Below are 26,842 nucleotides of genomic sequence, written 5' to 3'. Positions count from 1 at the left end.
CCGGACCGCCTCACCCCCCTCCCGGCACGGAGCGCCCGTATTTACAACTCGTGTTTAAATAAGCCCGGGCCACATCCTGCAGTAGAGAGTTATTGCAACAGCACAGCACTGGCTCGGCGGTCCAGCATCCCCCACGGCTGCTCACACCCAAAAGGCATTGCTGTTAACATGCAAAAAACATTACTAAACAATATTATCTAACCTCTACTTGACCTTAATAAGGAAACCAATTACAAAATACTTCCCTGTAGTGCTATACAAAAGTTACAAAATTAAGGTTCTATCACCACTTTTAAATATCCCAATTTTCCAACAGTGCAGTTTTCCACCTTTTATCACCACTGAGCATTGTGAAGTTCAAGAACAAAAATAAAATGAAATCTGCAAATTAGAACAAAAGGTTTTAATCTTTGGATCCCTTTCTTTCTGTGGCCTTCATACACACAGATAGACACAAATGACCGAGTTTCTATTCCAGCGCATGAAAACATCATAACTAGTCACTCGTAATTGGCAGAGTCCATTCTACATCAGATGTGACTTCACCGTCTTACAACCAGGGTCATAATGTCTCCAAGCTATGGCCTAGCAAAATGCAAACAACTTCAAACACTAAGAATTCTTTAAATTGCTTATGTCTACAGGTATTACAACAAAGTTAACAGCTCAAGAATTGATAAATGGAGACATGTATCAGACCCAGGCACTCCAGGAGAATCACAAACTTGTGTGCCTGGTCCATCATTAGAAAAAGGAAGTTAATATTTATCACTAAGTAAAATTAACTGTAAATTTGACACACTAAATTTTCTGTTCTCCTTATTTTAAACTATCTCCTTTAATTTGGTCAAATCCTGTGATATGCCAGAAACTAAAAAATTATATCCTTGCAAAAAAAAAAAAAAAAAAAAAAGGAAAAGTGTATCCAGTTCTGTGTGATGGAAGCAAAACGTCTTCATTAGAGTCCAAATACAAAAAAATCAAACATTTAAGCCCCAAAAGCTGCTAAAAAAAAAACCAACTAATTCAGTGTTCTTCAGCATATCAACTTTTGCAATAACACAGTATGTTTGCTGACTTAAAAATGTTTATTCCTTAAAAAATTAGTTGCTTTTTATACAGCTATACAAAATTTGTGATGTTTCTTTGGCAATGGGATATAATGGAATTTTACAACTATATAAAAAGATTCCTTTGCCTAAGAAACAGTATTTACTGTGTGTACATACTTGACTGACAAAGCAAGTTACCTACTGTCCAGCACTCTAGTTGATAAAAGTACAACTATCTCAAAAGGGATATTACAGGATTTCCAAAAAACAACCTTCAGTGGGTCAAAACACTCACAGTATCGACGGCCTTCTGCATACAATTGTTCTTACAACTTGAAGCAATTATCAAATACAGTTTAGTAATAAGAAAAATCCTTTCAGTGATGAAAAAATACTTGAACTCCATCGAAGTACTGCTTTATAATTAACTATACATAAGAAATTACTCATCCTTCTTTCTCAAATATATTTAATGTTCACTGCTTTCAAAGATGGCCATTTTTCATAAGTAACTGCATGACACCCCTTTGAAATTAAATAGTTAAATCCCAGTGCTGGTGACAAGTATACAGCAAATTAACTTCATTCTTTTCAGAGATTGAAACTAATTCTCTGGATCAAGAAGATCTAGATGTTCACCCGGTTTCAGCTTTCCTGTAGACTATGCAGCAACCTTGTTGTCTTTCTAGAGGGAACAACAGTGTAAGATGAGAATTAAATCTGCAAAACAAACAAACCCCCCTAAACAAAACAAAACCAAACAAAAAACACACCACAAAAACAACTACAAAAATATAATCACAAATTAATCTGGGCAACAGCATTAGACCAAGACACACTGTGATGGCTCCTTACAACAGGAAAGGAGACCTCCTGGTGTGAGCAGGGTTAGTGTCTGGTCAATGCTCCCCTCACCTGGCACATACAGAAGCAGCTCGTCACTTGGACATGGCATAAATCCTAGGTCTTTACGCTACCTCCCACTTATGTGGAAGGCTGTGAAATTCTTTCACACAGAAATTCTGATCTTCTACCCCTCATTTCAATTCATACTCGGCTACCAAAAATGTCTTTAAATCACAGGACTAATTGTTGCAAACTAACAAAGGAGTAATTGAGGGACAGTCAGAAATCCTTAACCAAGAGAAAAGTCTCTCCCCCCCCCCCCCCCTTGTTTTTACTAAAAATATTTAAATTTTCAGACATAAAGCAACTGCTCATGCCGTAAACTACCAGAGAAAGTTTTTCTGTTCCAGTCAGAGTTGTAAAAGCCTACAATTCCTTGCACCAACTGGATTAATTACATTTGTTATTGATTCTGAACAGGGTGCCAGTTATTACTGCTGTTCCTTCACAAGCCAATGTTCCAGTCGCATATACACATCTGATGCCAAGAAAAATGTCCTGCACTGAAATGAAGAGATTTTGCTTTTCCAAGCAGCTCAACTCTGCTGACTGAGATCATATGTATAACCCACAACCTTTCATACAGAACTGAATTTATACGGTTTCCAATGCAAACTGGAAAATTTATTTGCAAAGTATTATTCAAAAAATTCCAGGTCAACATCAAATCTAATAGCAGGAGGTTTTTTACTACTAGTTTCCAAGAACAGTGGATCAGGTCACAGTAACATTAAATATATTTTACCCTGTATTCAAAGTCAGCAAATTCCCTGCCTCCACGACCTCCTCTGAATCCACCACGGAACCCTCGGGGGGCAGTGAAGCCACCTCTTCCACCTCCTCGACCTCTTCCACCTCGGAAACCAATTGCCCCTCTGCCTCTGTACCCTCCACGGCCACGATTGGGACGCAGTGGAATCCCAAAGGTCTCTGCATTTAATCTTCTTTCCTCAGCCCAGGTGGGTCGCCGCTCTCTGTCACACAAAAGAAACAAGGCTCACCGTAAAACACACTTCAGAAGAAAGATTGCCTGTCTTAGTCAGAATCACCAAAAAGCCCATGAAATGAAAAATGATACATTAATCCCACTGTAAATCTTCATTATCCCTTCTGCAAGAATCTAGGTGTACACCACAATTCATTTCTCTCAACAAAAAGAGGTATGTTACCACTAATTATATATTAATAATGCTGTAAGAGTTTCCCATATAGAAGGACACAGTCTGTATCCTCTGCATATAACATCATATAATTAAATAAATCTTAAAAAGTTATATGCAATTTAAAATGACACAGAAAATATGAGTTTGCAGTTACAGATATTATTCTATCTAGCTGTCAGTATATGTTCTGCTGACAGGCAGAGTACACAACAAAACAGCATGTTATACACTAGCTGTATAGAGTTTACTAAACAAGTACACTAACATGAATAGGGTCTGTATCCGTCTGTATACAGTAAATAAGTACAATAAAGCAAATCAGTTATGTGTGTATATATATATATATATATATATATACATATACACGTATATACACACGTAAGTACAGAGGAAAATTTGCAATGGATCAAGTCATTACTCCATGGAGAGAACAGAGATTAAGAATACATGACCAATCATCATCCAGGCCCACACTTTCAGCTGGGAAGCCCCACTGCAGCCAATGCCAGGAGTTTCAGGTAACTGGGAAAATTCCTATGCAGTGTGTCCACCCATAGGGGATGCTCTGTATCTGGCCACAAGAGGGTCCTGCATTTATACCCTTTGAAAAACAACTGGCTTTATGTCAGATCTCTAATTGTTTACTTGTGGGGCCATGCAGTTTCTCATTATCTCCCTTGTCCACTCTTGAGAGTGTTGGCCAGGCACACCGGTGTAGCCAAATTATGAAAGTCACAGAACAGCTGCACATCTATGTTTTCCTGCCTCTTTGTGAGAAACAGTAACAATGAACATATACATTCTACCAAATACACTTTGACAAAACATACTCCCTTGTATCTCTTAGTCACAAGAGGGAATCAACTCTCAGCTAGGTTCCCATCCATTACATCTCAACACCTCTCCACCCCATAGTTCATATAGGTCAGCAATCCATACCATCTTGTCTAATAAGAAAGACAACAGCAAAAGACAAGCTCTAACATTCCTGAAATGCTGTCTTCCCATTCAAACACCATGACTTGCCAAGACAGTTATGTGATCCACTTAGAAGCCATTACCAAAGCAGAGTTGCAACTGATTTAACTGAAGTGGTAATTTAGTAGGAAAATAAATCGCAACACCTACTTCAGCAAATCTGTAAAACAGATTCTGGAGTATGCACACCAAGTTCCAGAAGCACAGTTTAAAAAAAAAAAAAAAAAAAAAAATCAAATATTTTCTTATTATTGCACTGGACTTGCCCAAAAAAATTTTGTGCTTGGTATTACTATTTTATTTTTTGCCTACTGCATGTGGAAATAAGCTTTACTCATTTTCAAACCAGAGTTGACTTTAATGAATAGTGCTGACACTACCTTGCAACATAAACAGGCATTAAGTAGACTAACAAGTTTCCACTCACAGGTCATACCTATTGTCATCACAGGAGATGTTATCAAAGAAGGATTTGGTTTTGTCATAGTAGCAGTTGGGTCCAAGTGGATCTTCCTCATCCGCATTCCCTTCACTATTTTGGGTATCAACACCTGAGTCACCTTTGTCTTCTCCATTTACAGGCTTCTCTGGTTTCTCAAGTTTATCTTCTGGAAAATAAACAGAAGCTTTCCAGACTATCACACTAAATAAAACAACACTATTAACTTATTCCCAGACAGACAGAAACTACACTGAATGCTCAAAAATACACCACCACCACCATCCCCCACCACCCCACCCCTCCCCCCCCCCCCCAAATTTAATGGGAAAGTCAAATACTTTGACACATAAATTAAGATGTTTTGCTGCTACTGTCTGGAGGTTTGATATCCTCTACATTCTCTGTAGGTTTAATTAAGAAAAACCAACCAACAAACCAACCCCCAAAACAAAAAGAAGCCTGTGGTAAAATGCATTTGATAGCCGTCTATTTTCTACCATCCCAGATACACCCTTTCTAAACATAAAAGCCTCACTCAGTCATTCCTCATAAAAGCCGTTCATGTTTTTCTCATCCCTGTTGCCCTTCTCCTTTGTCTTCCAGCTTTGCCGTTACTCCTTTGAGACACAGGGCCAGCACTCATGATATGCAATGAACTGACTTTGTATCTGCTTCCTAATAATGCCTGAAGTTCAGCTTACTTTTCTGAATGGCACTGAAAAGGAAGCTGGTAGTTCAGCAGACCTACCTATTACAGTCTTAAAGCCTCATTCCTGAACGGTTACAAATTTACATCTCATAATGCTATGCACAAAATTCAGATAGCCAGCTCAACGTTTCCACAACACTCACACAAAATCACCAGTTTCATAAAATATAGCTCTTTATGGTTTGCGTTCCCTTTCCTCTTATTCTGAGTAATAAAAAAAAATATTGTATCAACAGCAAACTGTCAACTAATTTCTCATTTAAGAATGATCCAAAAAGAGGTAAGCATCACAGAACAAATACTACGGGACTCCACTGGTGGCTTTTCTCTACACTGAAATCTGACCACTTATTCCCACCTTTTGTTTCCTGGTTTTTAGAAGTCATCTACTGAAACAGGCAACTCCGTATTTTAACCTGTGACAATTTTGTCCAAAAATAGAAGTGGCAGTGTAACAAACAGGTGGCTGGTCACAAAAGAATGAGGTAATTAAAACAGAAGCCTGATAGGAAAAATAGAGACAAACATGCTGGCAATATAGATTCAAACTACTCCTGTTTCCTTGGAAAAGGGTAAAAGTGAAAAAAATGGCAGAAACTTTCTTAAATTGAAACTCCTGTGGATTCTCCAACAAAGTTTCGATTCCAAACTCATGGTTTTATGACTGCTTTAATCTATTAATAATTGGAAACATAAATGCAGGTTTTCTTTTACTGTCTTTTCCAGAATTCAAAAGTAAACACTGTTGGGACTTCCGCTCAAGTAATCCTAATTTTTAATTAACAGACTTGTTAGAACATGATGTACGGTATTTGGTAGCTGAAATGCCTTCAAAACCCAAATACTGACACAATCATTTAATTAAATAGATGATTCCGGTTTGCTTGTTCATTGATTTTTTTTTTTTTTTTAAGAACTGCAAACAAGACTTAACAGAATACATCTTTTACAAATTCTTCTTCAAGACAGGATTAAAACAGCAAGACAGATTTTCCCATGATTAAAGCAAAAATGGTTTACCTTTTAGTTTAAGTTTATTATGAAATTCTCTATCAATTTCCTCCTTATTGAATTGTGCATTTGCACTTTCAAAGTCAAAGTCCTTCTCAAACTTCATTGGACCATCCCTCCTAATACCGAATCTTCCTCGACCCCCTCTGTGACCTCCACGGCCTCTCCGTGCTGTAGGTCCACCTGGAACTGAAAAGAGGGAAACTGCATTTTGCTTTGTGGACTGGCTTTTCTTTGAGGGTGGTGGTGATGGTTGGGTTTTTTGGGTGGAGTTTTTTTGTTTGCTTTCTAATTCCTGGGGTAACAGGTTGGGACTTCATGCATCCTCTTCCTGCACTTCTGTTGTTAGAAGTCCTGTCGGAGCAGCTTGTAATTTGTAAATTCACTTACAGTAATTATGGCAGTGACACACAAAGCATAATGGTACTGAACTTGGCACTAAAATGACTTTCTAGAAGTCATAAAGCTTTTGGAAAAAGAGTTAAAATGTTAGTGGCTTTTCAGTTCATCGTTTTTGTAGAAAGGTGACAGGTTTTATTTTATGCTATTGTGTTTCTAAATACATGCATACTGCTTGGTTTTGCATTTTTATTCAAATTCCTTAGTATGGAGCAATCAGAAGATTGCTCTTTAAAGAACACTCTTTAAGGAATTCTCTATAATGTTGACTTTTTGTGCTTGTATGATTCTGACCCCAATGCAAAGTTACTGTTACTCATTAGAAACAACTACATGAAATAATTCTAAATACATAAATTCTTTACTAATGTAATCCGAACTGCAAGACCTCTGGCTGTTTATGAAGTCCTAACACTTTGCAAACTACAGAGAATGATGTATTTCAGCAGACTTTTAAAAAAAACTTGATGAAGTCTGGAAACATGACAGCTATTTCTCAAAACAAGATTTACCAATTTGTCGTTTGTTTTCATTTCTGAGTTCATTTTCTGATCTTGAAACCTTGTGTGCTTCAGCTAAAGTTGGAAATAAAAAAGTTAGTTGTTGATCCAATTAGGTATCTTTGATTATACTTTTGTATATAGTGATGTAGTTCATATTTCAAAAAAATTCCAAACTATAAAAAAAGTAAACCAGAAATGCAACTCATAAAAGGGGGAAAAAAAAAAGACATTTTGAATATATGCTTTGACTTCAAAAAGAAATACATGTAACCTAGGTCTCTGCTAGTCAGTCAAACAGAAATGGACAGCAAGAAAATTCCTAAACGTTACCCTTAAAAAGAGCACTTCATATGTGTATGGAAAAAGAAAGCCATATGAAAATTATTCAAAGCTACCTCGTCTGTGCTCCTGATTCTCTAACAATTTTTGGCTAGCAGACACCAAAGGTCTGGCTGATACAGGACTCCTCCTCCCAGCTGGCACTGGAGTAGGCAAGTGGGCTGAAGCTGTTTGTACTGACTGCTCCACGGAGGGGCTCCTTCTCAAGTGCTCCATCTGAGGGCTTGAACGACCTGGGACAAAACCAGAACAAAACCAAAACCCAAGGAGTTATTTCTCATCTACAAATTTGAGTTACTGGTCTCAAGCAATCTAGACTGACAGGTTTATCTGCCTTACCAGTCAAGACAGCTATGTCCAAAGAAATAGGTATTTCTTTACCCTCAGATTCACTAATCTAGAATGAAGGCTATTTAGCAATTCCCCTTTCCACAGCCTAAAAGAAAAAAAAAAAAGGGTAGGACAACTGATCCCTACCAATCCATCCATGATGTGCACTTAGCTGTGGAATTACAGTTTTTGATCAACTGGAGGTAAAACTACTCTTTCTGCTTCTCTGGAAAGCCAAGTGGAAAGTGACTTCTCCTAAATGCAGAGATGTAGTTATGATACTGAAATTTCATTTCATCAAGCACACACTGTTGTATGATCATGACAAAGTAAACGAATGGTGATGGCTAGGTGCCACAAAGTGCTGTTCATATATTTCAGTTTGCAGCCATGAGTGACTGGAGCCAGAGGCATGCTTAGAATGGAGACATTTGACCCAGCCAGACAAGTTTATGACAGCATATAGGTAAATCTACTAAGAAATTATAATGAGATTCAAAACCCAGTAAGTAAAAGAGCAATGTTATATCCTGTAAAAAAAGAGCTTAACAAAAGAAGAAACCACCACAATAAAACCAAACAAACAAGAACCCACCACACCCAACAAACCAATGCCATGGAATCTATGAAGATGACAAAGATTTTAAAAGCAAACACACAGAGATGAAAACTTGTCGGTGTCCCCAGGAGATTTGGTGTCAGAATACATATTCATCTGGACTATGTGTCATACATTAAGTCCAAGGATCATACGTGTTTCAATTTCACCTACAGAAACCCAAGGCTCTCTCTCAACACAGAAACAGTAAATGCTGAGCATACTTCCCCCCCCACTTTCCATTAATGCAACACACACCTAGAACCTATTTTCGGTAATCCCCTCAACTAACCCTAGAAAATAGTCCTAACTGGTATACAAATCTCATGTCAGAAAAAGCCCTGTTTCCTGCGTTTTGCATTTTAACATGACTGCATAAACTTAAAAGCAGCATCAGGAACATATCTTAGAACACACTTTTATAAGCAGCAAAGAAGAGTGAAGAGCAGGAAATAATGTCATTCAGATTTTGAGGAGAAATCAACAAATCTGCATGAAAAGCGAGGGTGAAGGTGGTCAACATTTAGTTTCTTTTTTCTTTGCCACTCAAAAAAGCATAAAGAAGTTCCTTTTTGCTTCTACTTTCTTTTTCCAGTATTACACAAACTACCCATACGTTCTACTACTATTAAGCTAACTTAACTGTCATGTCACTTTCCTCTACAGGCGATCAGGTCTGTTGTTAATATTACTCATCTAGATACACATTAACAAAAAAATACCTTTAAGAATAAAGATTTTTAAAGTGTAGGCTGAAGGACTTCACAATTCAGTCAGTATGAAGTACCTTGAGTTTTGACATGTAAGCAGTAACACTAGGTATTGAGTTTCCATATGCATCTATTTGCAAACAGTATTCAGTGCAACTAAGTCCTGCTGTTCAATACAGATGCTTTAAGAAGAGCAACAGATATGTTGCTAACAGTTACCTATGCAGCCCATCAAGATAGGAAAACACTTTTAAAGAGGAAGTGCAAAGCCTCTCAGTGCTTTCTGGTTTTAATATCAAGTGTTTCATGTCAGGATTCAGCTGTTTGGTCACCATTTCTGGCAACCACATAAGTCATAGAGGCGCAATTGGTTGAAGAAGATCAGACAGTTATTAAAAAAGATCTACCTTGAGACATCTGTGTTTTTAGTGATCTTGCATCTGCTGTAAATGCAGAACCAACTGTAGTGCTTTGGGACACGCTACTGCTGGCTGAAGAATCTGTTCCAAAAGATGTTAAAGAACCTCCTGCTTCAAAAGAAATAATATAGTTGTAAAACTTGGTTTAGACTTTTTTCCTGTTTTTTTTTTTTTGTTTGCTTTTCTTCAAATTAGCACTAAACGATTAGTGAAGTCATATTACGCAGTTATTCTAGAATATACAAAAATCTGCCCTTCCCATATGCTTTTAAGAATAATGTGATACATGTATTCTTCCACAGTAAGTTAAGACTGTAATATTTTGATCTAACCCCCCACAAAAAAAAAAAAAAACACAAAAAAAAACCACCAAAAAAAGAAAAAAAATCACTGCTAACTTTTATGTCACAACTATTAACATAGCACACTCACAACAGCATGACAGCATCTTACGGAATAAACAAACTGTACTGGCATATGTTTCCACTTGACATATTTTAAACAAAAATATGACTGCCACATCTTATTAACTGATACCAACTTATGTCCAGCTCTACAGCCTTCCTTTCACATGGCTAACATTTTCAGCAGCAGGAGTAATGCTGATGCTGCAACATTTACACAAATGTAAGTTCCTATGTGAAAAACTAAAATGTGGAATTAAAAAAAAACAAAAACTTAAAAGGGAGGAAGCTGGTTGAAAGTTGGTTGGTGAGTCTCCAAAAGCATCTGAAAGGAGCATTTAACCAATGCAGCTCACAAATACTTTACGTATGTACTTCACACCAGGCTACCATCTTCTGAACAGCTGGAGGACTGTGCTGGCAGATGTATTGCTCAACAATCCAAACCCCTTGTTAAAGTCCACGCTACCCCATCAACCTGGAATACAGCTATGGAGGTTTTGTGGGGTAGCTGCCTGCCTCTTGTGAAATAAAATGAACATATGATGAATACACTGAATATGTACAAAATAGAATGCATTAATGCATACAGGAACCCTCTTGAAATAGGATGTTTAATTTTCAATCATCATTGCTTTGATTTGAGCTACAAAGTCTATGAAAGACACAACTTTTGAGATACACTGTGGGACTGATACAGATCGAAGACCTTGGATCTGCCTTTAGAGTAAGAAAGACATAGATGAAAATGTAAGCACTGATTACTGTCTATACACACATAACTTCACTTACAGAAAAACACCAAGTAATCAAAAGCAACATACCAACTCCAACGGCACCGAACTGCTGCCCCACCAGCGGGCTTGGACTGAACTGACTGTATGCAGGCATTCTGCCAAAAGGACCATAGGACCCCACATTCTGGAATGAAGATGCAGTCGAAGATCCTAATGAAGACTAAAAACAAAATACACTTGCAGAAACTCACATTTACGCAAAAAGAAATAGTTCTGCAAGGCAAGAAATGCAGATACTATCTTTTAAATTTACCCTACTACTGCTGTGGCTAGTATGTGTACAAGATCTCAACATTCACAAAGTTGCTTCTTTTAATATCAAGAATTCAACCACTTTAACCCAAGTGAAGACAGAACAAAAAAAAAAAATTTAGACACATTACTCTGTATGAAAACTCATCACAGACAACAGTTGGCAGAAAACATTTTCACAAGTATGACACAGTTTAGAAAGTACTTTTACCTTTCCAAGATCACAAACCTGTGAAAACAGTACCACAAAATTTTGCAATCTTTTCCCTAAAACCTCAGACTCTACACGTATAAGATTTCATAATCAAATCTGGAAAATGTCTTATCTTTTTCCCTATAGTTTCAAATACTACATGAATAACAAAAGACTCAAGCATACTGGAGAAAGGCAGACCCTTACTATTACTTGGCTTAGCAGTAATGCTATTTCACAGCTCTCAACCACCACTGACAGAAGGAGTTGCACCAAATTTAGCAAAAGAGCTCAGAGGATTGCAAGAGTACTTTGTAAGGAAGTATCAAGAATTTTATCTTATGGAGTAGTTAAACATCAGAAATGTAAGCACTTACAGAATTACTAAGCTCCATTTGAACCAAGAACTTCTATCTTGCTCTCAGGGATGATTTTCAAGACCCCAGAAACACAATCAACAAGGCAGCAAATTTCAGTCATCAAAAATATCCCTGTCAGTCCATTTACTATGAAATAATGGATTATTTAACCTTGAAGACTTGAAGATATAAGCTGCTTTCTCTTTAAGCAACCAAGTATTCCTTTTTCAGGTAACTGCCCTTTTGTATGAAGCCTTTTCAAAAACACATTGCTAGATGAAACTTTAGAATCATCAAAAAAAGATGAACATGAAAAAAGAAAACAAAACAAACAGAAGAACTCACTAATGATTTTGAGAGGTTTCAGCTTCTATTCCGTTTGACTTACACCAAGTCTTACCTTTCCAAGAAGTCTTGCATACATGTCCTCCTAATCCCAGTACTTTTCAAAAAAGACATCAAGGTCTACTAAAAGTCACTAGTTGTTTTGGAAAAACTGACAGCCTTGGTATCCAGTGCATTGTGCTAGAGTTAGATTTCAGCCTTGACTTTCAGTTAAAAGACATGACTCAGAAGAAAATCCTTCCACAGTTCTTTACCTTGGGCTGTGAACTTTACAGCAACAAATACTTTTAAACACTCAGCCAGAAAGCACTTAAAGCTACCAGATTATAACTTCAGGAACAAACATCTAAAAATATGCTTCGACTTACCTGAACAATAGCAGGGTCCTGTGGCAAAGAACACTGGGGCTTTGGTGGCTCACAGACAGTCAGGTCTTTAATGTCACTGCCACGGAATATAATATACTCAAAGACTTCATCACGAGGTGGTATAGGTCTATCAGTTGGTCTATCTTCTGTACCAAAGGAGCGAACTGCAAAATCCAGAAGGCCGGAAAAATAAAAACATCTTGCATTTAACAAAAAGGTTTCAAATATACTGTGGATACCAACAGCTTTAAACAAAAAGAAACAAATTTTGTTCAACAACAACAAAAAACCCCACCCAAATAGGCAGCATAACCTTTTGTTGTTAGCAATTGTTCAGACTTAAAACAAGTTATTTGATCTTATAAATTTCAGCTGAAAATGAAGCAGAAAGACACCTATTTTTCACTGAGACATCATTTACACTATCATACACATTGAGTATTTTGACTGTTTTATAAGGGGAAACAACAAAGCAGTTTTTTGCAACGTTAAAACCTTCTGGACGTTACAGCAATAGGAACACCAATGAAGTGTTTGTCATTCCTGTGAATCATAATAATAAGTCATTCCTGTGAATCAAGGGCTACAGGAGTTTGCATTCATATTCTGCACTTGCAGATCAGGAAAAAAATATGCTACTACTACTAGAAATTCAACTATTAAAAATTACATAAAGCAAAGTATTTCTCAATAGATTCCATGTCTGAATCAAGACTGATATAAAAATTAGGAATTCTATAGTAGGTATATGCAATTTTCAGTAAGCAAAAAACGCTGGTGGTGTAAGGTTCTCACGATCTCTGCCAAATTAAGTAAATTCACTGGGCCCCAACCATCTTCTTAAGTGGGCCCGCATAGGGTGCAACATATCAAGACATTAGATTTATTTATATGTATTTAGTTGAATTACAACGGTTTTCACATTGCATAGGGATGAACCTTATCATGCTTCTGCCTCTACACTACATAAAATCACTAGCACTGTGTATAGGTAACATAAGTTTACTTTCACTACCCTCTCAAAGACTTTTCCTCACCTTAGGACTACCAACCCTAGGTGAAAATAAAGCAAAACAAACAAAATTTGAAGAGTTACTAGAATTCTGTAATCAAAAACTAAACAACTGAAACCAAAGAAAAAAACAAAATCATGACAATCACATTCTATTGAACCTCAACTTGCAGAAGCTTCAATAATCCCTCACAACTATTTATGAGGCTTTTGTTTGCTTTGTAAGGTACTACAGGTTATGCTGAGAAAATACCTGTATTTTGCTTTAATTCACCAGAATATGTTTTCCCTCCATTTTCAAATGCATCAACAACTTGGAGACATCACTAGGCACTTATCTGCAGCCATAAAACCATTAATCAAGAAATGCAGTTTCCTGTAGAGCTGTGTAAAGCAATACCAAGTCATTTCTCAGGCTGTGCCAACTATCTACCATCACTGCTGCTTCTTCTAGTACTGCATAAACAGTCAAGTATTAAAAATCTCTGAGAAACATAGTTCAGAGGTAAAAGGATCAATTCCACACTACAATGAAAAGTAACAACAGGTGGTTACAATTATTTTGTTCATACTTATATCATCTGCTGAGCTTCATTTAATCAAGTTTTCTTTTTCTGTGCATCTCAAAATCTGTTCTGTATGGTAGTAAAAAAAAAGTGCTGTAAAAAGGCATATACTTTTAAGTGATTTTCCATTTTTGTTATAAATCTGTCTTCTCTTCTTCCGCTACAGAAAAAAAAATATCCAAAGCTGAAGAATTTCCAAAAGTTAGTTCAAAGTAATACAAAATAGCTTTACAATGTTATCAACTGGTCATGTGCATCACTGTTGCAAAATTTTTATTCAGCAGGCTTTTTCTATTTCACTGCCTTGACCAAGGATCCGCCTTCACTTTCTAGCCATCCTATACTCTATTTATCAGATAACTAATAAATTAACTTGGCTCTTCATTTTGCCTGCTGTCTTGATAAGTAAAACCAAAGCTGATTTTGTGTTGGTTCTCTTTACCCACACTGAAATGGTTGCTCCAGTAGCCATTTTGTCTACAAAGGTGCACAAGAATGGCCACAGTGTCATCATTAAGTGTCCTGGGTTCAGCCGTAGCAGTCATTTTTCTCCTTCTTTGTAGCCAGTGCAGTGCTGTGGTTTTGAGTTTCAGCCTGGGAACAACACTGATAACGCCGATATTTTCAGCTGTTGCTCAGTAATGCTTTCTCTGACCAAGGACTTTCTGAGCCTCATGCTATGCCAGGGAAGAGGGGAAGCCAGCAGGAAGCAGAGACAGGACACCTGACCCAAACTAACCAAAAAGGTATTGCATACCACAGCACATCATGCCCAGTTATGGGGGGCAATCACCCGGAAAGTCTAGATCACTGCTTGGGTTGGGCTGGATATTGGTCAGCAGGTGGTAAGTACCTGTATTTTCTCCTCTTATTATTTCCCTTATCATTATTATTATTGGCGGTAGCAGCAGTGATTTGTGTTATACCTTAGTTACTGGACTCTTCTTATCTCAACCCTTGGGAGTTACATTGTTTTGATTCTCCTCCCTACCCCTTCCAGAGTGGGGGAGGGAAGGGGGGGAGTGAGCAAGTGGCTGTGTGGTTCTGGGCTACCAGCTGGACATAAAGTTACCGAACTATTTAGCTTTCGAGCTATAGTGAACAAACTAAGCAGTAGCAACACCATAAAAAGAGCAGTAAATTAGAGACTGCATCTCACATTAACATACAGATAAAAATTTGATGAACTACTGAAGAAATCTGTTCTGAAAGTAAAGTCAAAGCTATGCTGCATGGATAAATATTTTACTATTAATACTAACATCACATGACTCTTACAGAACAGTTTTAAGAACTGGCAATTACCTTTTTCCCTTCTAAACTTTTTTTTTCCCCCCTTAAAAGTTGAAACACTTTTCATTTAATGATACCTTAAAAGATGTAAAGGGTTGTACTGTGTGTAAAAAAGAATTTGTCTTTCTCCCTATCATAAAATTATGAAAACATCAAAAGGAAGTATTTTCAACATAAAAAAAAAAATAATAAATCAGAATTCATTTTTAAGACACTCAGCTGTCTATGCAACTGCATCAAGACACTGATATGGTCATCAAAGGTTTTGCAGTGAAACACATCAACAGTTGCTACTAAGAGTTTGGGGTTTTTTCTCTCTACCCTTCCCCCGCCTCAAACCAGACTTGTTTTAGTGCAACTTTCTGCAAAATATAAAGACAATTTCATCTAGTAAGGACTCACACTAATAGACAGGGGTAAGCAAACTCCTCCAATTTGGAGTTAAATCTTCCCCTCTCATCCCAAAGTAACAAAAACAGTCACCTCCAAATCTAATTTCCTTCTAAAACAAGGAACCAGAACTGCACAGGCAGCAATCTAGCAATGCAGTTTAAGATGAGGACTACTTGATGATTTTGCAGTTTCAATCCCAACTAGGCTCTTCAGATAGTATTATAACATAAATGACTTGAATGTTACTTTTAGTATTTTGCAAAGGGATAGCTATCTTTACAGTTTCTTCCTAGCTTGGATCAGGATTTAACATAATCTGAGCTCATCAAAGAAAAAGCCCAATATTAAATAAGTAAATAAGTAAAATAAGAGTTTAGAAGGAAGCAGAAAGAAAATAGAAAGAAAACCCACAGTTCTGCATAATCAGAAATACTAAGTTGCCAGAGTATGAAAACCACAAGGTATTGTAGCGTAACAGTCTTAGAGCTCTATCCAGCTCTTGTCTCTTAAGGAATTCACTCGGACAACATTCTTCCTCCAGAACCAGGTACAATGGTTCATATATAGTAAAATGCTGAAGAGTGACAGGAAATTAAAATAAGCATGTGAAAGATAACATAGTCTTGTAACACCTCCCAGAACTATGGTAAACCCATTTAATCTTACCCTGTCAATTTAAGTGTGGTGAGGTTTTTTGCTGGTTTGGGATTTTTTCTGTGTGCACATTCTCTTGTTTGTTTTCTGTATTTTGGGGATTTTTTTTTTTTTTTTTGACTTTGGGGGGGTTTTCTTGTCTTTTTTTGGGGGGGAGGTTGTTTTGTTTTGTTTTTTAAATGAGTTAAACTGGCTTAGGAACTTTCAAACAAAAAGGCAACCATAATAAGTTAAAAGCAAACATATTTTTTTGTCAGTTTAAACATACACAATTCAGTAGCTAGCTAGAAAGAAACACCAATGAGCCTGACAAGATTCGTGTATGTAACATTATGCCCAAGCAGTTCCACTAACTTCGTATTAAAGTGCTGTGGGCAAATTTCTGAAGAGATTTTTTTACTCACTTACGTGTTACTACTATACTATATTTTAACAGATATTATTGTATTATACTACTACAGCATCCAAGGAAAACACTGCAACCATCTCTACCAGTTAACAGAAATGACTGCCTGTTGATTAACACACAAAAATACAGTGTTAATCAGAAGCCAAGCTATACATTCTACTAGCAAGAGGACTTTCTTCCTATACAATGTGAATTATTGTAAACAGTTCAGTCTCTGTACACAGCACTGACACAATCTTACCAGCCTTACTTCATATTAAGCACACATACGTGGAAACCAGTTTTTCCCCACTAACGCACCCATGAGAAGCTTGATGACTAAAATTTGATCATTTCCATGAGAACAAGTAATTTCAATTGCCATCTCACTTCAAAACATATCCCTTTCTCTGTAAGCATGCTTAGATGCCTGCACACACCATTACAGGAAAAGTATTAATGCAAAGCAGCCAGCTTGTGACAGGCTCATACCTTCAGAACAATTAATTCAGTCTGTATTGCCTTACTGGTAGGGGTGGTAAGCTAAGAGGAAGATAGATAGAAGGGAAGCAGCCAGGAGTGGGCTTTGATAAGGCGAATTTTACTGCTGTAACACACTATGCACAGGGTTGGTTTGGCACATGTGCCCTAAACCTCAAGACATGAAGGGATCATGTCATTTAACTGGCTAAAAAATAACTTCATAAAAAACTTGATACAAATTTAACCCTCCCCTTTCCTGTTCCCACCTCTGAACTATAGGAAATGCTCAAGCCTCCACGAGAATGTAACTAATTTTCCAAGTTTTTTCCCCAATTAATACTGCGTAAAAGTCTAAAAGAAAGCAAGTTTTCTCTTTCATGTGTCATTAAACTATGTAAAAAACTACCACAGATGGCTAAAAATGACAGAAATTTAACTACTACTTATATTACTGGAAGCTATTTCATTAACATCTGTTATTATTAATGACAGGGTTTCCAAATGCAAGTCTCAGTGGTCCAGTAACTGGTAACTGAAAACCGATGCATTATATCAAAGAGACAGGAAATAATTTTCTGTTTCTTATACCCACATGCCTACAGATTCCCCACTGCTGTTAGAGAATAAAGCCTTTTCTGACCCAATATGGTTGTTCTTACACTGCTTATCAACATTAAAATGTCTAAATCAGTGCCTTGAACTGGAAAGACATTATGTGCTATTAACATGACAGATCACATCTAGGTTTTAATGCTGCAGTATGCAAGATGAAGATTATTCTGTAACTCCCCCAGGTAAGGCAGCAATCACTCTACAGGAAGAAAATTTTACTCGCAACCATGGCTTGCAAACACTCTACTCTTAAATTGGTTGGCCTTGATGTTGACAAAATTAAGCATGAGTTGGAAGTACGGACTAAGAGGACATCCCAAGTTAATTTAACTTGAAATTTCAGAGTAAGAGTGGATAGTTTTTGGTTCCAAACACTAGCTCCGAAAAGCTGGCTATCCCCCCCGAAAAAGTATACATTGATAATATACAAAACCCTCAAATACTTGTACACCTTGCTTAACATTTGGAATCCTACAATGGGAATTTTCCCTGTTATTTAAATAACACACTTTCACGCTTTGTGAAAGACTGCACTGCTTTCACCTATCAGAGTCCATTAGGACAAAAATGCTGTTATTTAAATGCTGTTTTCCTCTAATTTGCAAGAGAGGCCACAACTTTTGCTAGCAAAAGGATCACAGCTTTCTAAACAAAATGGTGATTAGAGAACTGCAAGAGATTGCCCCTCAGTAGGCAAAGACTACAATCAGTATACCCTGTCAGCAACCCAAAAGTATTATTTCTGTCTAAAACCCCAGAAGATTTAAGCTAAATGAATTCCATATGTACAACTTTATAAGATTAATCTCAGACTTCAGTTTAGCCCACGGAAGTCCTACTGTTAGGCAAATCTGTAGGTACTCAAGAACAAATTCTACCTCTACTTTTGCAGTTCCTTCCACAAAATGTCAGTAATTTCAGTTAGGAAACAAACAGTGATAAGAGAAGACCCTGCACTCAACACAGGTAACAGCCACATGAACCCAGCTACCTAGCAGATCAACTGAAAGCATTGAGTCATCTTCTGGGGCCTTTCTTGTCTCTTTCTGGCAGAAAGTTTTGGTATCTGTGGTAAAGATCCATGGTGAAGAGTTCTGGTTCGACTTCTGGACTCACCACAGCAACACAAGATAACTATTATCTGATCAACATACTTAAAGCTACGGACAGTTCAGAAGGAAGATCTGCTTTTTTCACGTAACGATCTGGCCATAACTAACCACACTTGCCACCTTACATATGAAGCTATCATACCGCGTTCACGTGACCTACACTTTCATTTATTCAGAACCTTCAGTACCCTAGAGTTGAACATCTTGTTCATAAGCATGGCGAATTGTTTTGCAGTCTGATCTGGCTGTTACCAGCTTCCAGATTAACCTCAAGGTTTTGGGGTCTAGGTGACCTAGAAACACTGGTTTATTCTCTTCTGAATCATGACACTGTATTACAAAACACACATTCTTCAGCTAACTCATCTAAGTTTTATTTAATAGTTTAGATTTACATTTCTAATGAGAGCTATAGGAAGAGAGTAGATCAAATTCATAACTGCAGTTCTATCTATCTTAAATATGTACACTTTGGCAGATAGGCCATTATATGACTTAACCACTCTTGAGAAGTCATGCAGAATTGACTTGGTCATTAGTAAAACTATCTAATTTAGTGCAAGGCTATCATGGGTTTCTCAAGGATGAGATTCTTCTAAGTGCTTTTGTACAAACCTTAACAATCACAGCATGCAACTGGAATTTCTAACACTGCTCAGGCTTTTTCTCATGTAAATACTAGCTGTGGTTTTAAAACAGATAATTCCAGTAAGTTTATTATTGCAATGAACTATGCAATTCTGGGACCAAACCACCTATAAGGTGTTTCAAAGCATTTTGAAAGTAAAAATTTACAGACCAAAGCAACCTATTCCTTAAATAATACTTGTCGGTGGGGAGAAGGGGAATAAGAGGACAAGGCACACAAACAAGAATTACCACAAAGGCCAGTGCGAGATGAAAGCTAACGAACTGCTGCTACACAGCATCAACTCCACAGCCCAGCTATTACACACAATGTAAAATGTAACATATTGTCATTATGCTGAACTGCTAAACCTATCGTACCAAGCAGTAACTGAGGTTCAGAATACTCTCAGTGCCAAGTATTTAGTTTACACAAAGCAACTTCCTCCCTTACCTAATGACTGGATAAAGTCTCTACTTTTACATATGCATTTAGATTATTAACAAGACTACAGAGTCAAGAAGTGTAAAGTAAAATACCACTGAGTTTTGCAGACTCTATTATAAAGAAGTTATTAAAAAATCTGACTTTTTTTACCTCAATATTACACATTCACTGCCATGGCTAATACACTTGTGTTGAGTGCACGCTATCATGCACAAGAAACAGCAAAGTCCTTCGATGCCCAGTTTCAAAGATCCTCTTCTCTTTTTTACTTCTCGATCTGACTCTTCTCAGTAAACATATCTGCCTTTCTTATACATATATACACATACATTCTCTGGACAATACATTCTGATGCCAGTACTCAATTTCGATTTATATAGTGCCATACAGCTACTTCCGAAATCTAGATCTCACAGCCTTTGTCGATAGCCTAACACTCACAGGATCCCCTTTAGATCCCAGCTGCCTCGTAGCCCAGGATGTGTAACACTTCAGTCGAAGGCGGCCCTATACCCTGAAACCCTTACGATGCAAAGAAATTCTCTTTCCAGCCTCCCCTTTCTATTCCCTTTTACGCACTAACTCTGACCCACTTTCACCTCGAAGGGCGTTAATCTTTTACTCTATTCAGGAATCCTATGAGCAGCCCCTAAAGAGGTAACGTTCTTGGCTCTCTTTCGCGACGGTCCCTCGGCAGCCGCTCCGAGTCTTCCATACCGCTCCCTGAAGCCATGGACGCAGCCCGGGCCGCGGGAGCTGGGCCTCCGCAGCGCGGTCCCGCTGCCGCTCCTAACCCCTCACTCACGTCCACCTCTGCCAGAAAGCGCCGCGCGTCGCCCCAGCCCCGTCGCAGACTATCCGTTCGGGCGGATGGCGGGAGGTCGCGCCTCCGGCCGAAACTACGCCGACTCTTACTAAAGCTCTGCCAAGACCCTCACAGCTGCTGCTGGGCACTCGCAGGCTGCAGGCCCCCCCTCGCACTTTCGCATTGGCACACCACCACCGACAACTCCGCCGCGCTTTCAGGTTCTTGCTCGATCCCGACAGGGCCCCTGCGCTCCCGCTCCCATCCCGCCCTCTCCCGAAGGTGTTGCTGGGCCGCCGGGGCCCGGTCCTGCACTCCACCAGGTCCTTACCCTTGGCCAGCGCCACAGTGGAGTTTTCGGTGTCGATGGTGTACAAAATCCCTTCATAGCGGATCTCGGCCTTAGAGATAAGGCTGATCTTGCTCCCGATGTACGGCGTCCCCCCGCTCATGGTGCTGGCTTCTCGGTCAGGGACAGCCCCCTCCCTTCCTTTTGAAGCCGGCCACAAACAATTAAGCAAGCTCGGCTCAGAGTCGTAGTAGGCGTTCAACTCCTCCTGTTTCGAGCCCGACCTTCCGTCGATCCCCCAGCGACAGGTTCCCTGCGCAGACTCCCTCAGCACACCCCGCACCAAAAGCGCCCTGAAGCTCCCAACATGGCCGCCGCCTTCATCTTCCCTCAGAGCCGCCCCCCTTCGCTTCAGCAGCGAAATGGATGCCGGGAGCGGATATGATCTCGCGATAGGTACCGGCCGGAGCGGGGTGGGGGCCGTTGAGAAGGGGGTGCGGTCATTTGGGCCCCCGGGAAATTAATTCAGTGGTGTCGGAGCCATGCCCGTGTGTGCAGTGTGGCTTCTCCGGCGGCCGGGCTCGGCTGTGCCTCGTAGTGCTTGCCATGCTTGGCTGTGCTGGCCTTGGGCTGCGAGGGGCCCGCCACTCCCCCGTCCCCGGGCTCGCGCAGGTTGAAAACCACACCCACGGCCTGTAACCTGTGAGCACTGCGGGATGTAGGAGTTCGTTGGATGATCTCGTGATTTGTGATCATGAGATGGTCGAATTTGAGATCCTCAGACGGTGAGAAGAGCGTGCAGCAAGCTCACTGCCCTGGATTTCAAGGGAGCGGACTTTGGCCTCTTCAGGAACCTGCTTAGTAAGGTTCCATGGGATATAGCCCTAGAGGGCAGGGTGGCCCAAGGCTGTTGGTTGATATTCAAGGATCACCTGCTACAAGCTCGGGAGTGTTGCATCCAACCAGAAGGAAGTGCAGCAGGAGGGCCAGGAGACCTCCTTGGGTGGATAAGGAGCTACTGAGGAAAATTCGAGGGGAAAAAAGAGGCTTATAATGAGTGCAAGCAAGGAGAGGCTGCCTGGGAAGAGTACAGGGATGTTGTCTGGGAAGCTAGGGACCAGGTTAGGAAAGCTAAGGCTCAGTTAGAATTAAACTTCGCTAGGAATGTTAAGGATAACAGGAAGGGATTCTGTAGGTACGTAGTGAATAAAGACAGACTAGGGACAACATACCACCCCCCCTCCCCCCGGAAGCTATCAGGAGAATTGGCTACCCTGGATTTGGAGAAGGCTGAGGTTCTGAATAACTTCTCTGCCTTGGTCTTCACTGGCAAATGCTCTGACCACAACACCCAAGTCTTGGAAGGCAGACGCAGGGACTGAGAGAATGACAATCCTAGGCCCACTGTAGGAGAGGTTCTGGTTTGAGCACATCTTAAGTTTGGGTCAGGTGTCCTGTCTCTGCTTCCTCCCGACTTCCCCTCCTCACTGACCAGGGGAGCTGCCTGCTCTTCGCACAGCCACCCGCCCTCTGGCCGGTATCCACCCCTTACACCATACCCTTCACATCGTGCTCAGATCCTAAATTTTTCAATATACTATCACTCTTCTCTCATATATATATATACATATATATACATATATATATATATATATATATATATACACATCCACACACACACAGAGAGATATCATTACTTAGTACATGGACCAATCCCTATAAAGGTGCTGAGTTCATCTGCTCCATGATGCCGGGCTCCATCTCTTGTAGCAGTCTTTCAGAGCAGGAGAGATGGTGTGCAGTGTTGGATTGTTGCCTGCTGATGACACCATGGAACCCGTCTGGTCATTGCTGAGCACGTCTGCTTTCATCATTCCTTGTTGGGATGAAGGTCAGAGGGAAGTCAGGGCCAGTTGTTGGTGACCTGAAGATATCTAGTTGGTGAGCTATAAAAGTGCTACACAGCAGGCAACAGCATACAATTGAGTTCATTGGCTGTTTTCCCCTAAAATCAAATTCCCTTGAGGTACACATCAGACTTCCCATCTTCCCACGTTACCCACCAAGTATATCCGGGTCCCTGAGCAAAAGCAATCCCACGAGTGGGTTTGCCTTTACCTGAAGCAGGAATAACCCAGACTGTCTTCCCCAGCAAATTCTTTACGTGCACCACAGGAACTTTGTCCCCTTCTACAGTATGTAAAAGTTCTGACTGGGCTGGGCCAGTCCTGTCGGCAGATCCTCTGGTGTTGACCAACTAGGTGGCCTTTGGTAAGTGTGTATCCCAATGCATGAAAGTCCCACCACCCATTGCTCTCAGTGTAGTTTTTAACAGCCCATTGGGCCGTTCGATTTTCCCAGAGGCTGGTGCTTGGTAGGAGATGTGATATACTCACTCAACGCCATGCTCTTTGGCTCAAGTGTCTATAAGGTTGTTCCGGAAATGAGTCCCAATGTCTGACTCAATTCTCTCTGGGGTGCCGTGTCGCACAGAATGTGTTTCTCAAGGCCCAGGATAGTGTTCTGGGCAGTGGTATGGGGCACAGCGTATGTTTCCAGCCATCCGGTGGTTGCTTCCACCGTGGTAAGCACATGGCACTTGCCTGGGCGGGTTGGTGGCAATGTGGTGTGATATAGTCAATTTGCCAGGCCTCCCCATGTTTGTACTTCAGCCATCGTCCTCCATACCAAAGACGCTTTAACCACTTGGCTTGCTTAATTGCAGCACGTTTCACAGTCATGAATAACCTTGGCAATAGTGTCCGTTGTTAAGTCCACCCCTCCATCACAAGCCCATCCATATGTTGCATCTCTGCCCTGATGGCCTGAAGTGTCATGGGCCCACCAGGCCAAAAATAATTCACCTTTATGTTGCCAATCTAAGTCCATCTGAGCCGCTTCAATCTTAGCAGCTTTATCCACATGCTGGTTGTTCTGGTGTTCCTCAGTGGCCTGACTCTTGGGTACATGGGCATCTACACGGCGTACCTTCACCACCAGGTTCTGCACCCAGGCAGCTATATCTTTCCACAGTGCAGCAGCCCAGATGGGTTTACCTCTGCGTTACCAGTTGCTCTGCTTCCATTGCTGCCATCACCCCACAGGGCACTTGCCACCATCCATGAGTCAGTGTAAAGTGCTGGCCACTTTTCTCCTTCAGCAGTGTCCAAGGCCAGCTGGATGGCTTTCACCTCAGCAAATGGATTCGATTCACTCTCTCCTGCAGCAGTTTCTGCAGCTTGTCATTGTCATACAGCTGCCTTCCCTCTCCGATGCTTTCCCACAATAAGGCAGGACCCATCAGTAAACAAGGCATATTGCTTTTCACTTTCTGACAGTTTATTCTATGGTGGGGCCTCTTCAGCACGCATCACCTCCTCCTCTGGTGACATTCCAAAATCTTTGCCCTCTGGGCAGTCCATGATGACGTCTAGAATTCCTGGATGACTGGGATTTCCTGTTGGAGCTCGCTGTGTAATTAGTGCAGCCCACTTACTCCATGTACCATCGGTTGCATGATGTGTAGAGGAGACCCTGCCTTTGAACATCCAGCCCAGCACGGGCAACCTGGGTGCCAGGAGGAGCTGTGCTTCAGTACCAATCACTTCCGAAGGAGCTTGAACCCCTTCATAGGCTGCCAGTGTCTCTTTTTTCAGTTGGGGATTATAGCTGGCCTCAGGTCCTTTGTATCCCCGACTCCAAAAGCCGAGGGGTTGACCTCAAGTCTTCCCTGGAGCTTTGTGCTGGAGGGTCTAGGTAGGACCATTCTCCCTGGCGTTGTGGAGCACATTTGTCACATCTGGCCCGGTCCACTGCATGAACTCTCTCTCATTTAATTTGCTCAAAGGCTTGTTGTTGCTCAGAGCCCCATTTAAAATCATTCTTCTTCCAGGTCACATGATAGAGAGTGATGTGCATTCTCCAGAACCCCACAGCACCCAAGTAAGCTTGCGTTTCTTTCTTATTAGTTGGTGGAGACATTGCTGTTATCTTCTTGATCACATCTGTGGGGATCTGGCGATGTCCATCTTGCCATTTCATTCCCCCAAGTTGAATCTCCTGTGCAGGTCCCTTGACTTTGCTCCATTCTATGGCAAAACTGACTTTCAGCAGGATTTGGATTATTTTCCTCCCTTTCTCAAAGACTACTTCTGCTGTATCGCCCCACACAATAATATCATCAATGTATTGCAGGTGTTCTGGAGCTTGCCCCTGTTCCAGTGCAGTCTGGATCAGTCCATGGCAGATGGTAGGGCTGTGTTTTCACCCTGGGCCAGCTGGCTCCAAGTGTACTGGATGCCCCTCCAAGTAAAAGCAAACTGTGGCCTGCAGTCTGCTGCCAAACAAATTTAACACAGAGCTGTTGCAGTTTAAGCCCAGCCAGTAACTCAGATCCACACAGCTGCTCGCTCACTCCTCCCCCTTCCTCCCCCCACTCCCAGAGGGATGGGGAGGAGAATCGAAAGAATGTAACTCCCATGGGTTGAGATAAGAACAGCCCAGTAACTAAGGTATGACACAAACCACTACTGCTACCACCAGTAATAGTAAGATAAGGGAAATAACAAGGGGAGAGAATACAACTGCTCACCACCTGCTGACCAATACCCAGCCTGACCTGAGAAGTGATCTAGTCTTTCTGGTTAATTGCCCCAGTTTATATACTGGGCAGGATGTGCCCAGTATATAAACTGTGTATGGAATACCCCTTTGGCTAGTTTGGATCAGGTGTCCTGTCTCTGTTTCCTCCTGACTTCCCCTCCTCCCTGGCAGAGCATGAGACTCAGAAAGTCCTAGGTCAGAGTAGACATTACGAAGCAGCATCTAAAAACATCGGTGTGTTATCAGCGTGATTCCTAGGCTGAAAGTCAAAACCACAGCACTGCACCAGCTACGAAGAAGGAGAAAGAATGACTGCTGCTGTTTAATCCAGGACAGTATCTGAACGTGCGCAAGTCCACGGGACCTGATGAAATCCATCCACGGGTCCTGAAGGAGCTGGTGAAAGAAGTGGCTAAGCCACTGTCCATCATATTTGAAAAATCATGGCAGTCAGGTGAAGTTCCCAACGACTGGAAAAAGGGAAATATAACCCCCATTTTCAAGAAGGGGAAAATGGATGACCCAGGGAATTACAGACCAGTCAGTCTCACCTCCATGCCTGGCAAAATCTTGGAGCAGATTCTCCTGGAAGGCATGCTAAGGCACATGAAAAACAGCAAGGTGCTTGGTGACAGCCAGCATGGCTTCACTAAGGGGAAATCCTGCCTGACCAATCTGGTGGCCTTCTGTGATGGGGCTACAGAACTGATGGACAGGGGTAGAGCTGTTGATGTCATCTACCTGGACTTGTGCAAAGCGTTTGACACTGTCCCACACGACATCCTTGTCTCTAAATGGGAGAGACGCCAATTTGATGGATGGACCACTCAGTGGATAAAGAACTGGCTGGATGGCCGCACACAAAGAGTTGTGGTCAATGGCTCAATGTCCGGCTGGAGACCAGTAACGAGTGGTGTCCCTCAGGGATCGGTGTTGGGACCGGTCTTGTTTCACATCTTTGTCGGTGACATGGACAGTGGGATTGAGTGCGCCCTCAGCAAGTTTGCCGATGACACCGAGCTGTGTGGTTCAGTTGACAGGCTGGAGAGAAGGAATGCCATCCAGAGGGACCTTGACACGCTTGTGAGGTGGGCTGATGCCAACCTCATGAGGTTTAACCATGCCAAGTGCAAGGTCCTACACCTGCGTCGGAGCAATCCCAGGCACAGCTACAGGTTGGGCAGAGAAGAGATTCAGAGCAGCCCTGCAGAGAAGGACTTGGGGGTGTTGGTGGATGAGAAAATGAACGAGCTGGCTTCAGTGTGCGCTTGCAGCCCAGAA

At 40.9% G+C, this 26,842-nt stretch overlaps 1 protein-coding gene across 4 annotated transcripts; it reads right to left on the bottom strand.

Annotated features, from left to right (window-relative positions):
• Positions 1–400: 400 nt before the first annotated feature.
• Positions 401–21,378, bottom strand: LSM14A (LSM14A mRNA processing body assembly factor). 4 transcript variants are annotated; one of them, XM_062604918.1, is made up of 10 exons: positions 21,002–21,378; positions 12,278–12,441; positions 10,788–10,920; positions 9,548–9,670; positions 7,559–7,735; positions 7,173–7,235; positions 6,271–6,450; positions 4,536–4,707; positions 2,704–2,932; positions 401–1,737 (listed from the first exon to the last, which is right to left on the bottom strand). In XM_062604918.1, exons 1-10 carry the CDS (start codon positions 21,120–21,122, stop codon positions 1,714–1,716), a joined length of 1,386 nt encoding a protein of 461 aa, XP_062460902.1. In that variant the 5' UTR covers positions 21,123–21,378; the 3' UTR covers positions 401–1,713. The 4 variants fall into 4 exon arrangements, with proteins under 4 accessions (XP_062460902.1, XP_062460903.1, XP_062460905.1 ...); XM_062604919.1 differs by having other exon boundaries at positions 9,548–9,667; XM_062604921.1 differs by lacking the exon at positions 9,548–9,670.
• Between the last annotated feature and the right edge of the window lie 5,464 nt (positions 21,379–26,842).

The sequence above is a fragment of the Pezoporus occidentalis genome, unplaced genomic scaffold (genome assembly GCF_034315485.1).
Source record: "Pezoporus occidentalis ecotype Australia unplaced genomic scaffold, CSIRO_AGI_Poc_V1 ctg89, whole genome shotgun sequence".
NCBI lineage: Eukaryota > Metazoa > Chordata > Aves > Psittaciformes > Psittacidae > Pezoporus > Pezoporus occidentalis.
Note: the sequence above shows the minus strand (reverse complement) of the source record. Positions and strands in the feature narration are given on the sequence as shown.